A 15,536-nucleotide genomic window follows, 5' to 3' on the forward strand; every position below is an offset into this window, starting at 1 on the left:
ATAACAATTTGCCGTCGTCGATAAGATATGCTGAAAGAAGATAAAAAAGAAGCGTGATAAAGATAAACTCGCAAAAATGAGGGAATTTTAAAAAAAGAAAAAAGACATCAAATGTTAATTGCGTAAGTAATAAACTGATTAGACTCCTAAAATTTAAAGATTTTTGAGATTACATGCACTTTTTAAAATAAGTTTTTAATATTTTTTGATTGTTTAGTGAATTTTCAAACAAGACATTGGTATTTTTTAATATATTGTACATACATGTATAATTTTTGTTTTTGTCAACGTTAGTACAGTACGTTTTAATTAATAAATGTTATATTAATTTTTCATAAAATATAAGATATAACTTTTGTCTCAAACAGCACAAAACATTTATCATAAATATTTTTATTAATATATTTTTATAAAATTTATTTTCAAAATTATGTAGTAATTAAAGATTTAGTAAGAAATTTTTGATTTTAAAATATGTACGTAATACAAAAATTATTACTATACAATTTATGAAATACATAATATTTATTTTAGAAATTCAAAGTATTTCTTCTATAATATATATATATATACATAATTATTATAATCTTTTTTATATTTACATGTATTTATATTACCGTATACACAATATTTATGTATATATAAAATATTTCAATCTTTTTTAAATATTTTATAAATATTTGTACTGTCTTGAGTCGTTCGTCTGTCTTGCAATTACGCAATGTCAACAGCTGCATTATGGATAATGGATATATCATCGCAACTGAGCATCGAGAAAGAAAGCTAGGTGACGTATATATGTCCAGGGTTAAATAGGAATCAATGGTACATTATTCATGCCTCTTACGTTTGTTATAACGCGACCATTCGATTCTTAAATTGAGACACGTGCGTCACGCAATCTTCACGACAAATCGAACAAGCTCTGCATCTAATATCCATTTCTATCAAATTAACTCTAATCTTGGTTTAATTCATCCTCTATCTTTTTTTAAGAATTAAAAAAAGATAAGTAAATTAAATCATTAATTAAAATTAGTAATAAATAATATCTAAATAGTTAAAGAACGCGTGTCGACAAAACTTCAATTAATTTATTTAGTATTGCCATTAACGATTTGTTTCTTAATAAATTTTACTAATTTATCAATAATATATATATATATTTTTTTTTTCAAATTAATAGACATATATTACATATATAAAATTATAATTTAATATATATAGAAAGAGTTGATCTAATATGCATGTACTTTGAGATAAATACAAATTATATGCCATAAATTACTACTCAGCAAGTGAGGAGAGATCTTATAGTTATATATATATATATATACCATAAAAAGGATAAAATAGCACTTTTGAGAAACTTATCTATTAAACTTAAAAAAAATCCTGATTAGTCATTTTGTGGCCAATAAATGATTTGCTATACAATGGACGCTCAATATTAAGTCTGTTCTTTTTAACTAAATATTAGTTTGTTCGATTTAATTAAAATACCTAAAAATTTTACACTTAAAATGAGGATTAAAAATATATACTTAGAGAAAAAGAAAAAGAGAGAAAGAGTGAAGATGCACAAAAAATACAAGCAAAGAAAATAATGTGAGTCTCTATGTAAAGTTTAACTGTCGATCAGAAAGAAATTTGGTTACGAGACCCAGCATCCCAGATGGCGCGTCGCGTCATCTCGTTGGACACAGATTTCAAGTTCGCTATCTCACGCGGGTAGATGAAAGAGAAAAAAAACCGATTCATGAACCGAGACCCGAGTCCACTATTCCACTGTGTTCTCGCAAATGACGCGAGCTGCTCTTTAACAATTCTATCAGGCAACTTTGTCGCTAAAGTCGTACAGGAGACTGGTGTTCACGGAGTCGTTCGATCGCGCGTAACTTTCTTTTCGTGAAAATTACGTATCACGGTTTTTTTGGTTTCTCTAATCCAATCGCTCAGATACTGAATATGCAGTAGTCAAACTTGAGTCAGGAGAACTCGCCGCTGAAATTTCGGAACTCGAAGTAACTCGTAAATAACAGGGATTAATTAACCTTCGACATGTCGGCGTCCGAAACAGCGGTGATTTTCGCGAAGTTGGAAGCTTTAAAAGACATTAGGTATAAGGACGCGACAGCGTCTTACATGTATTCTTTCATGCGATGCATAAAGTTGCGTTCCGTTTCACGCATAATGCATCGTTCATCTTTGTTGTTTGTCGGACATTAAACAAAAATGAACAATGCATTATGCGCATCATGTGTGAAACGGAACGTAGCCCAAGAAATTGATTTGTGATTGAATGTTTCTTTTCTTTGTTCCACCTCAGGTCAAAAACTCTTCAGTTGGAGAAGCTGAAACAGAGAATTTTGCAAGAAGTGGAGCAGACAGAGCAAGAGGAGAAATGTTTGTTAGAATACAAGCAAGAAATGGATCTGTTAATGCAGGAGAAAATGGCACACGTAGAGGAGCTGCGCCAGATACATGCAGATATCAATGCAGTAAATTTACATTGCTTTTATTTCTACAAGATAGAGTTGAAATGAGACATGTTCAGAATTGCGTGAAGTATCGTTAATAACAAAGCTTACATTTCATTAGATGGAATCAGTGATCAAGCAAGCAGAGGAAGCACGTAACAGAGCGAGGGAAACTGCAAAACTGATTCATAATAATGATTATCAACCACTGAAGCATGACATTGACCGTATGCGCAGGGAATTTTTGGGTTTGGAAAGGTTACCAGAGTTGTATGAGACCGAATCGGATCTTATCTCTCCTGAGTGAGTATCTTGATTATCCTGAAATTGAAGATTAGCTGTAAGAGGGTACATGTTTATCAGCCAATAAGTGGAGAATGACATTACAGACTGAGCTGAGTCAAACTTTTATTGTGTAGACGGTTTGTTCATAGCTATTTTGAACGTCCGATGCAAAAAGCAGAATGGAGAGTTGATGTACGGGGTGACGACTTGTTACCACCACTCGGGCTACATCATCCTGGCCATCCAGGTGGTTCTACACCTTTCCTTGCTCCACAACCGCTTCAGGGGCCAAGTAAACCAGAGCCCAGACCATTACCACCAGCCCCAGGGCCACCCGCTCCAACATTCAGGTACCACTGGTATATCTCGTCCCCTTATTACATTTTTCATGTAAAATTTAAAACATTACTTGTTGGTACTTCTATAATAAAAAATATTTCTATTGCTTTACAGGCAACAACCACCACCTATGAAGTCCTGCCTTTCGTGCCATCAACAAATTCATAGGAATGCACCAATTTGTCCACTCTGTAAAGCAAAATCGCGTTCGCGTAATCCTAAGAAACCAAAGAAGAAAGATTAATTGTGATTATAAAATAATTTGTAGAGATGTGCGAACTATTCAATTATAAATCGAATCTCGAATCAGGTAAAACTTTATTCGATTTTGAATCTCTACGATTCGAATCCATATTATTAAAAAATTTCGAATCTTAAAGTTTCAAATATGAGTTACATGACAATCTTATACAATCATAATTGAAATGACTTTTTATATCAGTATTATTTTTTTACAAAGAAATCTTTTTTATTTATCTGTGTATTAAGATTAAATCGAACAATAAATGTTAAGTTATATTTCAACTTTGATTTAATAAAAAAAATCTCGTGATTCGCACATCTCTAATATTTGTATGAATAATCTGCATTTCTACCAATTCATCAAGGAGACATATATTAATCATTTTTGTAATCCATAGTAACCATGCACTTTTATCGTATTATTAGCATTTATAAGTGATAGCACAGCATTTATAAAAATCTATGTGTTTATATGTGTCAATTTTTTGATTTTTTTTAAATTAAAGGTTTTATTGTATTCATGTTGCAAGTATGTAAGAAGAAATATAAGAAATGATAGTAAAATAATTTCTACTATAATAGAGAAATAAAAAATTTAACATTTGACAACTAGTTTGATTTATCTTTACCGTATTACATTTATTTAAATATTAAGAATTTAATATATATTAGTGCATTCTAGTTTTCATTATTATAAAAAGAATAGAAAAAGAATTAGTTTTTATAAACAAATAAGGGTAAATACAAATTATTTGTTATTCATATTTATATATTATTTTCATTGATTATATAAAACATGTAGTTATATAAATACTATTTTTATTTGCCATTGTATATTTAAAGTATTTTTAATGTATACAAATATTAAAATGTCTGTGTATGGAGGCAAATATGTAGGCAACGTTGAAAATCTTCACAGATGCATAAATAAAATAAGTTTTCAGTTTTATTATTTCTCTTGAGAAATATTAACTTAATTTTATTTCATATTTGTTATATGATAAAAATTGTCATTGCACTCAGATATTGGCTTTAATCTTTTAACAATCCATATATTTAGCTCTCAATTATTGGATATAAGAATTTATAATGAAATTACAACATTAATTCCATATTTAATACACAAAATAGATGCATGAAACGTATATATGTATGTATATGTCATGCAAAAATTTTTGATATTGCCTATATATTACCTCAAAATATTGCATTTTATAAAATATGAATTATTTGCACAATTAATTACAGTTTTAATTGCACTTAAGAATATATATAATTCGTGTATTTCTTTTTCTAGAAATATCTTTCAATTATATTATAAAATTTATTATATTCTATTCAAATTTTTTAATTCGCCACAATTTCAATTACGACTTTCTAATGTTGGATGTAAATTATTCATAATTTTTTATATCGTGTTACTTTTTAAAATATTTACTTAAAAAGTTAAATGGTAATATCTACGTGCTTATGTAATATTAACTATTTATTTCTTAATTAATGTAAAATTTTATAAAATTTTAATTAGGTCAGTCTTTCCCTGTTCTTCAAGCTACATGGAAAAAAAATAAAGAGCAGACTGTACCCTCCCAGCCAACACAAAGTCTAAATTAAATCATAAGACATTTTTGAGATGTCTTTTGTACTATTTGTAGAAATGTGTCTTTAAAGACGCCTTTAAAATTCTATGATTTTTAAACTGTTCGAGCTGTTATTCTTGCATTGATTTATGTTGCATTTACGTTATACTTATATAAGCAACTATTAAAGTACACACTTCACAAATGTTATAATAATCTAATAAACAATCCAACATCTAAACTAGTTTAAGCGAAAATGGCTATTGCACTAACAAAAAATATTCTAAAAGACTTGATTAAGAAATCTTAGATCATTGTTTAGTACACGCAATCAAATTTCATCGTATAATATTTGCTGTGATTTGTGTATAATACATTTGAATATAATGTTACTCATCTAGGAGAGTTAACAATGCTTTATATATACATATATATGCGTGCGTGCGTGCGTGCGTGCGTGTGTGTGTGTGTGTGTGTGTGTGTGTGTGTGTGTGTGTGTGTGTAAATTTATACATTATTCAAATTCTTAGACATAGCTATAGAGTATTAATTTAATCTTAATAATGCTAAATGTAAAATTTTAAAAGTTTATAAACGACCAACAAGTATATAAAAATACACAGACTATAGATTATTACAGAAATTTACTTTTTGTGCGATTTTATAACATTTTGTAGTTGATAAAAGTGTTTGTAGAACTAAAGTTGTGTATATAAAACTCACAATGTGTAATTCATATTTATATATGCACACATACTCTTTTCCCTAAGAATTAATAGTATTAATGTTAATAATTGTGCATATTTTAGAGTTAAAACTTCTTTTTAAATAAAAAACATACTGGAAGAATAATATCGAGTTCCATATATATCAATAAAATAATCTCAATTCCACTTTATATTACTTATGGCAAGTTTTTATCGTCTTTATAATCCAAGTTTTACACATTACTGTTTAATATCATTATAATTAATATGACATAATTATTTATATAAAAATATAATTAAAATTTAAACACTTACATACTAAAAAGTTTTGAGCACGTTATGAATGTTTTGTCAATTATTTTATCTCAATTATTGTTAAATATTCATAATTTTTCTGAAGACATCCATTTTTATTCTTAATCGTATTTAGTGTAAAACTTTCAACTTTGTATAAAAAATATTTATACATTTACAGATTGTAACAATATTAATAGTATTAATTTGTATACATTTATAGAAAATATAAACCAATTTGTATTGTTACCTTAATATTTGTCAATATTTATGTACAATTTATGGCAGTTATATTGCACGAAAGATAATTTTCTCTTTGCCAATACACAGCTTTCATTATCACAATTTGATGTTCTGTTAACTACACAGCTTCGCACGATGTTTGAGTATTATCAGATCTTGACTGAACTAATGGAATTTGAACCTCTTTTCCTTGCTTGTCCGACGGTTGATTGCTTTTCTTTATCTCTGGTGCAATCAAACGCTTATTTACAAGTTGTAACCACAACATGGAAATAATTAACATTACACCAGTTATACCAAAAGTATGGTACGTTCCTAAATTAGTGTAAATAAAGGTCACAAATATCGGACCTAAAACGCGAGACGCACATCCTGCACCTGTCAGTAAACCCATCCATACGCCTTGTGGACGTGGACCAAGGATTTTACTAAATATAGTTTGCATCAAAGTAACTCCTATGGGATAACCGATAGAGGTAAAGCCATAACCAATAAAAAATTGAGTAATCGTGATTTGTGGAGTATAAGAACACCATGTCTGATTAATGGAACATCCTACGATTTCTGTGCCATTAATATCTTTCGTGATATTGCCAAATGCTACAAGATATTAAGCATTCATTACAAAATTGTCATATAACATAATATGCGTAAACAAAAACTAAATGCAAAAATATACAGTTTAAAAATATTCATTAAGTAGATACTCACGTCCAAAATCTGCAAGTTTAGGAGGATCCGGACCCCATGGAATACATAATACTCGTCCGATCACCATAAAAAAGAATCCACCCCATAACATTACTTTACGTTCCTCAAATCTATAAAGGATTGCAATATATATTTTCTTTAATAGCACAAATAATGTGAAAAATATTTACTTACAGCTATAAGTATTATAAAAGCAATAAAGTAATGTTTTTATTATACAAAGTGTTGACTATTTATCAATAAGAGATTGCAACTTCACCATATAATTACTTTTTACAAAGTGGTCCAATCATGGTAAATGTAACACAGGCTATCACAGCTCCAACGCTCATTAATATTCCCATATAATATAGTGCTTCTTTCTTAGTCCAAGCAAATTGATCCATGGTAAGAGTAGTACCAAGACTATTATATTTAAAAATGCGTATTTGTTAATTAAAACTTTTGCAAATGGCAAATCAAGATTTTAATGTCTTAATCAAGGTCTTAAATTTCAACACTATTTTGCAGTAAATAAAAAAATTAACTCTTAAAATCAAATTTTTAGTTTTAATCCTATTAAAAAAACTTGCATAATTTTCAATAGTTATTTTATTTAGTTATAATCATGATTTAAGTTTAATCTTATTTAATTCTCTTAAATTCACGTCTAATTTTTTATTATAATAACTATCAGAAAATGAATACACTTACGTTTCAAGAAGAACAAAATTAAAGACTAAAACAAAGAATCCACAAATTAAAGTCCATGCAGCCAAATAATCTGGTTTTATAGCTTTCCATGTTTCTTTTTCTGTAAATGTAATAAATTCTATTATAGAAAAATTGACAGAGAATCAAGAATAAAAAAATAATTTAATTAAAAAATAGAATAAAATCAACTTATTATAATTAGTTTTTATTGCTTAAAAAATTATATCATATTTAAAGATAAAAATAACATTTGAATATATATTATATACCTGTAGCTTTTCCCTCATTACGCATAGCTTCTTTTATGGCAATTTTATGTTCCTTAAAGTTCCATGGTAATAAACAGATAAAGTTAAATATCGCCATTAGTACATTAATCCAACCAGCTGCTGTATACATATTTAAAGGTAGCAGTAGAAATGTTACACCGTGATCTCCAAGAGGTGTTACAGCTGCTTGCAGCCCAGGACCTACCACAAAACCTAGGACCTATAAAATATAAAAATATTACAATATAATCTTTTTTTCTATTTATTTTAATATAAAAATGCAATGACAGAAAATTACCTGTGCTAGGGATACCATAGAAACTGCATGTGTGCGTTCTGAAAGTTTTGTGGCCGCAGATAAATAAGATCTTGCTACAGCAATATTAGCTGCAAGAAATCAAACATGCAATTAAACTAAAATAAAACATCTTAAATATGTAATTGCTAATATGTTATAAAAATCGCAAAAGTATTTACCAGAACTAACACCAACGAAAAATCTAGCAACAAGCATGTAACTTTTTTTATCTCCGGGTATTACTTCAAGAATACTATAAACTGCTGATGATAGAGTAAATAATGCTAAAGTCACTAAAAGTGGCAATCTTACTGATCCTCTTTTATTTCCCCACCAACCCATCAATGGTGAGAACAACATTTGTCCAAGTGGATTGGCTGCCACTATGTAACCCATAAATATTTTTCCTGCAGTAGGATCCAACTAAAACATATATATTTAAATATATTAGAGATGTGCAAATCTGAATCAAATCAAATCAACAAACTTTTATCCAAATCGAAATAAATAGTTGAAACATACCGTTTGATTAAGAACGTAATAAATAATGTTAGATTGAATTTTAAAATATAAATAATAAAAAAAGATTATATGTAAGAAAAATAACCTTGATTATATAAAATATAAAGTAATTTTAAGTGTAATTTTATAAAATCGTCAATATATGTGATTCATGTTTCAAATCTTTCAAAATTTTCGAATATTTTGGATTTGAATCTAAATAAAATCTTACTTAACTACCGATTTGATTTGTATTTGAATAATTAGCACAACTCTAAAGTATATATAATTGTCATTTTTATAACATTGTTAAGATACTGTCCTCATAATATATACCTTATCTAAGTATGGCCAAACTCCAGTAAGTATAATACTGAAGCCAAGTGACATTAAAAACATGGTAAAATAAATTGTGTAGACACTTCTCCATCGTTCTTTTCTTTCAAGTTCAGTTTCTAAATCGTCAACAGGAAATTCAGCTCGCCTAAAAAATCAATATCTTATGTAAATATGTATGTACAAATATATCTACAAAATGTTTAATTAAAGTTGAATGGTGAATATCTTAAGATATATAGACAACTAATAAAAACTACTCTGAATTTTCTCAATAATTGATAATATTCTAATATAACATAATTATCTAATAATAATTAAAAATAAAAATTTAAATATAATTTACCTTTTATTAAAAAATTTCCTGTACCAATCCATTAAAAAATTGTTTTATACTATCCTCTTCTACATTTATAAGATTGAAAATTTATTGCAAAAGTAAAAATCTCTGAATCTCTATAGAGCATCAACATGCAACACAAACCACCAACCTATTATGCAAATAAAGAAAAATATGTAAGATATTAAATTTTTTAATTAAAATTTTATTGAAGTTTTCTAATAAAATACTAAACTATTTCAATATCTGTATTTATACATATGAGCTTGTTAATGTTAATATAATAAAAATTATATAAATTTTATAAAATGTTATTAATAGAAAATAATATAAGTAATAAAAAATCAAGTTAATATTTTTCCTAAAATAGAGATTCTTTCTCTGTATATAAACAGCTTAAAAAAGTATTTTTAACTTATAATTACATAATTAAACAGAAAATCCAATGTTTAAAAAATTTTAACTTACACTGGAAAAATTTAATGCTCTAATAAAAAAGATATATAATATACTGTATAACAGATAATACCGTATGATGGAAGACGTATACCTTTTGATAAGAGATAACTAGTTGAAAGTCGCTGATATAGATAGCGACAGAGATAAATAAAAAGAAAAACAGTTAAGTTTTTAGAATTTCAGGAAAAAAACAATTATAGTAACTATTAAATAATTATATATATAATAAATAACAATAAATATTATATAATAACAAATATATGAATGAATTTTAATGGCTGTCCCAACTTTTTACTATGAGAGATGGGATTACCGACTGCAATCTTAGTACACACATGTACGACATATGTATGTGCAAATGGCCATACCAGCCATTAAAATTCACCCTGTATAAATAACTCTACAAAACATAAGCTAATAATTACTAAAATTATCATTAATCATTATATAAAAGCGAAAGATCTATGAATGATCCTTACATGATGATCAAAAATGTTACACTAAAGAATCCTTGTTCTTGAACTACAATTCTGCGATATATTCATATCTCATCATTGACATTATCGGATAATGAAAAATATCTATTAGACATAACAATTTCTTTTTTGAAAAAATCATATTTAATTAGAATAATTTATATACTCAAGAATGAGTTTATGCAAAATTCAAATTCTTTATTGTTTATAAATATATATTAAGAATTATTGCTAAAGAAAAGAATTGCAAGATGTTAAAAAATAGATATGATATTCAAGAGAGTATCATGTCCAGGGTGGTAATGCAAACGATTTCCAAATTTCATTATTCAGATGCCAACAGTATCAATTAAAAATACAATCCAATATTAGTGTAATATTGATAATTAAACACTAATAAACAATACTGTTAACCAAATACCAATCATCATTTAGTAGTACTATTCTGTAGTACCTGTCCAACATGTACCAACTTTATAAAATAAATATAAGTGCCTATTAATATTTTTTATTGTATAAAAAAATAACACCATCATTTACAGATTTATTTACTAAAGTATGTGTGATAATGTACAAAATATTATTTTGACATATGCCATAAGAAAAAATTACATATATATAATTTCTTGGTTTTAATATTATCATTTGATATAAAAATAATGACAGTAGCAAGAATCTCAAGTAGCATGTCAGTATAAGTACAACAGCATTGCTAAAAGTCAGTGACTTCTACTATTAATAGATTAATTTTATATTAATATCAATGTATATATATATATATATATAGACATAGAGTACTGAATTTTTTAATACATCAGACTTATCATCCAAACATTATGTCAATTTTGGATCAATATTGGCCTACAAAAGTTTCGGTAATATTGAGCTAATATTGGGCCACTTGAAAATTCCCACTTAAGTTAATATATATTTTTGATCAAATGTACAGCATTTATGTATGTACATATACGATATATTCTAGATGTGATATATTTCAAATATATTCCATATTTAAAATGCAAATGGTTTTTGTAAGATTTCAAGATCAGTTGATACTATGTATCTGAGAGAAAGAAGATTACATATCTTACGATAATATAAAATAGCCAATTATTTAACAGAAATCATCAAATAATTCTAATAAATAACAATTGTGAAATAAACAAACAAACATGTAAGGCACGTTAAATGTATATATTTTAGAAATATTTGTGGCAAGAAATGCTAAAGAAAAATGTGAAAAAAAGCATGATTGAATCGCATCCAAAGCATTTGATAGAATTATATTGATTTCAAAAATGTAAATTAAAATTAATAATTAAAAGATATTAAATTATTACTTAAAAATTAAAAAATTTTAATAAAACTCATTTAAAACATAAAAATAAACAGATAAAAATCAATAGTAGATAAACATAAATAATAAATTAGCAGTTAATTTAAAGTATTATTTTATAAAGGGTATGTAAAACAATAACTTATCAAAATAATAAACTAATAAATATTTAATAAACAGTATTTTATTCAACAAGCAAAAATAAACATTTAAAAAATTATATTTTTTAAAAATTGTATATGTATTTTTAATTTCATATATTTTTATAATCTATATATATTTTTTGATAAAATCATTTTTATTTAACATTTTGATATTCTTAATTACATTTTTATTTTAAAAAAGTGATCTATTCATCTTGGAAAAATATCAAAAGTTATTTTTACATTGTTTTCTAAAAATTATACAAATTAAAATATCTGTGCTAAAGTACATTACATCTCAATTATTACAAATTACTAGTTAAAAGGCATAAAGCAAAGTTATTATATGCTTGTGACAAAGTAATTATATGACATGTACACGACTACATTTACACGTTGGGTTTAATAACACCAAATTATAAAACTGGTCAATCACCGAACACACTGGGGAGCCAGTGTAGGCGTTCATCGATATCGCCACATTTGCAACTCAAACCATCCAGGTGGATCTTTTGGAAGTTGATCAACACCCAATATCTTTAGAAATCGGTAAAGAGATGGTAAGTAATTCTATGGGGGATGAGTAGTATTGCTTCACATAAACAATGGAACTCGATATTATGTGCAAAGTTAGATATCATCAACCCCAATGCTCTTGTAGCAAAATCGTTAAAATCTCGGTCCGGACGTTCAGGATGTAGGAGTGCAGCGCACAGCTCTTTCAATGGTCGTGATGGATTACCAAAGTTTATAACATATCCAAGGAACTTCATATCCTGGATAGAATACTTAGCTTGTGTCTTTGAAATATTAATCTGCATGCCGAATCTTTTCGCATCAGTGGACAGACGTTTAAGATTGATTCTACCTGATAGCGCGGATAAGGAATCATCTCCAAGAACGATAATATCTTCAACGTTCAACTTCTGATGAAGAATACAATATTGAGTGACAATGTAATTAACAATACTTCCAACTAATTGAGTGAAGTAGCTGCCACTTGCAATACCGCGAGATTTCCTATATCTTTCACCATTGCACATACGTATTGGAGTGTTAATAAAATACGCGATGATTTTCTTCCAGCAACGGTACAACTTTTCTGTATCAGGGATACCATAGTCTTGATATTCACGAAGATCTAAATTGGCCAACAATATATCAAATGCAACCCATATTAGCCATGGTGGTATCGTTTTATCAAAACTTTTATAATCTAAACTCATAAAGAATTTATATTTATTGAATCGGTGGAAAATCTTTCTACATCCTCCGCGTGCAGTTTCAAATCCATAAGCCATCGGTGAGCTGGATCTTTTATATCCCTCAATTAATGGGAGAGCGAAACACGCTTCTTGAAAAGATACGGTGCAAGGATAACCCCACACGACGCGCACTTTCACTTCATCCTTCTCGACGAGATGTGGTCTTACGAACGCAGCACAGTCTGGTAGACTGACATTTCTTCCTTCTTTGACTAAGTGCCATAAGCGACGAACACTCTGAAAAGCGTCAACGTCCTTCGCAACCTCACGCTAAGACTTGAATCCATACAACTTCCAAGGTAAACCAGGTGATGAAGCCCACTTATCAAGATCCTTTGTAGGCAAGTCATTTAGATGAATAGGCTTAACCTTATTAGGAAGCTTAAAAGCAGTGAAGGCCTTCCGTATTACCTCATCCAATAAAGGACAAGAAAGCTTAGGCACGCTGGAACCACTAAATCTTAGAATATCTTGACGAATATCAAAGACAGTGATTGGACTCTGGACTAAGTCCCCAGCATTCTTAGCCGCCCAATTAGGGCAGTAGTATGATTTTGTCTTCGTGTAATGTCGTTGAGGAAATGCTTCTGCATACCCAATGAACGCCATTGCAATAAAATCAATTACTGCTACTCCTCGAAAAAATAGAATGGTTATGATTGGCCAGCTCTAGAAGTATAGATGTATTAAACCTGATTGAAGATGTCGTGTAAACATAGTCTATGTTACATATATGTATACATATTAAATACTTTCTTTACGTTGTAGATAAAAATGCAAATTAATTAGAATTTATGTAAACAATAATAACATCTAATAAGAAAAGGAGGATATATAATTTTATTGATAAAAACATTAAAGAAAAAGTTGTAAATAATATGGAGCATAATGTATCCAGTAAACTCAAAAATTGATGTTAAGACTGAACAAAAAACCATAAAACAAAAAAAATAGTAATAAAATCCAAATGATATAATAGAGGATATTTAAATATCTATGTTAAATATTTAATTTGCAATGACTGATCTCGTATGTTTCATAAATCCGCATCAGCTTGTCTTCCAAATTTATCTACTTACGAAATTATTTTGTAGTTTGTTCCAACATATGTATCTCATCTATTAATAGTTTAATAAGATATTGCAGGCGTTCAGGCACTTCTGTCGTTTGTACATCATATTCTTTGTTCCATTGTTCCACTTATGTTAAGAATTCTGTAGCAAACCTTGCGTATTATCAAAACTGCAATCTGTAAAAAAAACCTTACGAGGCCAACTTCTTCTTTCTTCCTTTTCCTTTCTTTCACGTGACGTTGTTTTCCTCGGCTATACTCAGCCAATGAAGCCCTGAATCACGCTCTTTCATTATTCAATTTAATTCAACGACGATAAGCGATTTGCTGACTCGACAAAATAAAAGAAAACACGTGCGACATTCAACAGCTGATTCTAAAGGCCATTCTACAATTGCGTAAACGTAGTTGTAAACGTAAAATTGTAAAAAACTGACCAATCACAAATAATTATTTCTTTTGTGATCGAAAAATGATCGACTATGATTAGTTGATTTCTTACAACCTTATGTTTATAACTACGTTTACGCAATTGTAGAATCGCCTTGAAGGATCTAGTGGCCCGTTCTTTTTAAAGCTGGTTACACACACTTTCCGTAGAACGTAACAGTAAGGTTTCGACATGTTGGATTGGACGACCGTAACAGTAAGCGACTAAATCAAGTACGTGATTGGTCAAAACCTTACTGTTACGTTCTACGGAAAGTGTGTGTGACCCGCTTAATTGCACTGCTGTACTGGTGCAACAAGTTAAAAGGTTTGTTCTTGGTAGCTGCACTGCTGTACCGGTGCAATAAGTTAGAATGAGAAAAAATATGTTTGTCTTATTCTAACTTGTTGCACACGTTTAGTAGTGCAGCGACAAAGAACAAACCTAAAGTACAGCTTTCGGCACACGATACGATTTTTCATGCTAGATCGTATACGAGGCGTCTTACTACGTTTCCTCATTTTCGTTCTAAGGCCGGTATTCATAGTCGGATCTTATATTTAAGATCATTTTAAGTACCGTCTTAAGATGCCATCAGCCAATCACAGAGCCGTATTAGCATCTTAAGACATTGCTTGAAACGATCTTTAAATAAAGACGGAATTCATAGACCGATCTTAAGTTCAAGAATTGTCTTAAGTCTAGCTTCGAGCCGACTTGAGACTTACTTAACCAATGAAATAACAGCATTGACGTCTCAAGATCGTGCTTAAGATGGGTCTTGAATAAGATTCGACTATGAATACCGACCTTAAGATTTGACTATGAATATTAGCCTAAGGCCGGTATTCGAATCTTATTTAAAGATCCTCTCAAGCAATGTCTTAAGATGCTAATACGGCTCTGTGATTGGCTGATGGCATCTCAAGACAGTACTTAAGATGATCTTAATTATATTTAAGAGGATCTTAAATATAAGATCCGACTATGAATACCGGCCTAAGAGTGTGTTTCCACCGAGCGCGTCACGCACGCG

General features: G+C 28.8%; 2 protein-coding genes across 6 annotated transcripts; one reads left to right on the top strand and one right to left on the bottom strand.

Moving 5' to 3' along the window:
- Positions 1 to 1,689: 1,689 nt before the first annotated feature.
- LOC105833719 (zinc finger C4H2 domain-containing protein) lies at positions 1,690 to 3,953 on the top strand. 4 transcript variants are annotated; one of them, XM_012675667.3, is made up of 5 exons: positions 1,690 to 2,120; positions 2,330 to 2,501; positions 2,602 to 2,783; positions 2,915 to 3,124; positions 3,219 to 3,953. In XM_012675667.3, the coding sequence occupies exons 1-5, from the start codon at positions 2,062 to 2,064 to the stop codon at positions 3,346 to 3,348; spliced, it is 753 nt and encodes a 250-aa protein (XP_012531121.1). In that variant the 5' UTR covers positions 1,690 to 2,061; the 3' UTR covers positions 3,349 to 3,953. The 4 variants fall into 4 exon arrangements, with proteins under 4 accessions (XP_012531121.1, XP_012531119.1, XP_012531122.1 ...); XM_012675665.3 differs by having other exon boundaries at positions 1,691 to 2,120; positions 2,900 to 3,124; XM_012675668.3 differs by having other exon boundaries at positions 1,694 to 2,120; positions 2,915 to 3,115.
- Positions 3,954 to 4,698: 745 nt separating this feature from the next.
- Positions 4,699 to 14,596, bottom strand: LOC105833713 (major facilitator superfamily domain-containing protein 8). Of its 2 annotated transcripts, XM_012675654.3 has the most exons (10): positions 14,078 to 14,596; positions 9,326 to 9,470; positions 8,980 to 9,127; positions 8,322 to 8,565; positions 8,143 to 8,231; positions 7,845 to 8,064; positions 7,576 to 7,675; positions 7,153 to 7,287; positions 6,883 to 6,992; positions 4,699 to 6,771 (listed from the first exon to the last, which is right to left on the bottom strand). In XM_012675654.3, exons 2-10 carry the CDS (start codon positions 9,355 to 9,357, stop codon positions 6,290 to 6,292), a joined length of 1,560 nt encoding a protein of 519 aa, XP_012531108.1. In that variant the 5' UTR covers positions 9,358 to 9,470; positions 14,078 to 14,596; the 3' UTR covers positions 4,699 to 6,289. The 2 variants fall into 2 exon arrangements, with proteins under 2 accessions (XP_012531108.1, XP_036140789.1); XM_036284896.1 differs by lacking the exon at positions 9,326 to 9,470.
- Positions 14,597 to 15,536: the final 940 nt, after the last annotated feature.

Source organism: Monomorium pharaonis, chromosome 3 (genome assembly GCF_013373865.1).
Source record: "Monomorium pharaonis isolate MP-MQ-018 chromosome 3, ASM1337386v2, whole genome shotgun sequence".
In the NCBI taxonomy this organism is placed as follows: domain Eukaryota; kingdom Metazoa; phylum Arthropoda; class Insecta; order Hymenoptera; family Formicidae; genus Monomorium; species Monomorium pharaonis.

What these genes read in the sequence shown, in the direction of transcription:
- LOC105833719 (XM_012675665.3), top strand. Translation starts at nt 2,062, where the DNA reads ATGTCGGCGTCCGAAACAGCGGTGATTTTCGCGAAGTTGGAAGCTTTA. An exon ending in GAAGCTTTAAAAGACATTAG is followed by an intron (nt 2,121 to 2,329) that starts GTATAAGGACGC and finishes GTTCCACCTCAG; the next exon opens with GTCAAAAACTCTTCAGTTGG. An exon ending in CCAACATTCAGGTACCACTG is followed by an intron (nt 3,125 to 3,218) that starts GTATATCTCGTC and finishes ATTGCTTTACAG; the next exon opens with GCAACAACCACCACCTATGA.
- LOC105833713 (XM_012675654.3), bottom strand. Translation starts at nt 9,357, where the DNA reads ATGGATTGGTACAGGAAATTTTTTAATAAAAG. An exon ending in AGGAAATTTTTTAATAAAAG is followed by an intron (nt 9,128 to 9,325) that starts GTAAATTATATT and finishes TTGATTTTTTAG; the next exon opens with GCGAGCTGAATTTCCTGTTG. An exon ending in TTTCGTTGGTGTTAGTTCTG is followed by an intron (nt 8,232 to 8,321) that starts GTAAATACTTTT and finishes GATTTCTTGCAG; the next exon opens with CTAATATTGCTGTAGCAAGA.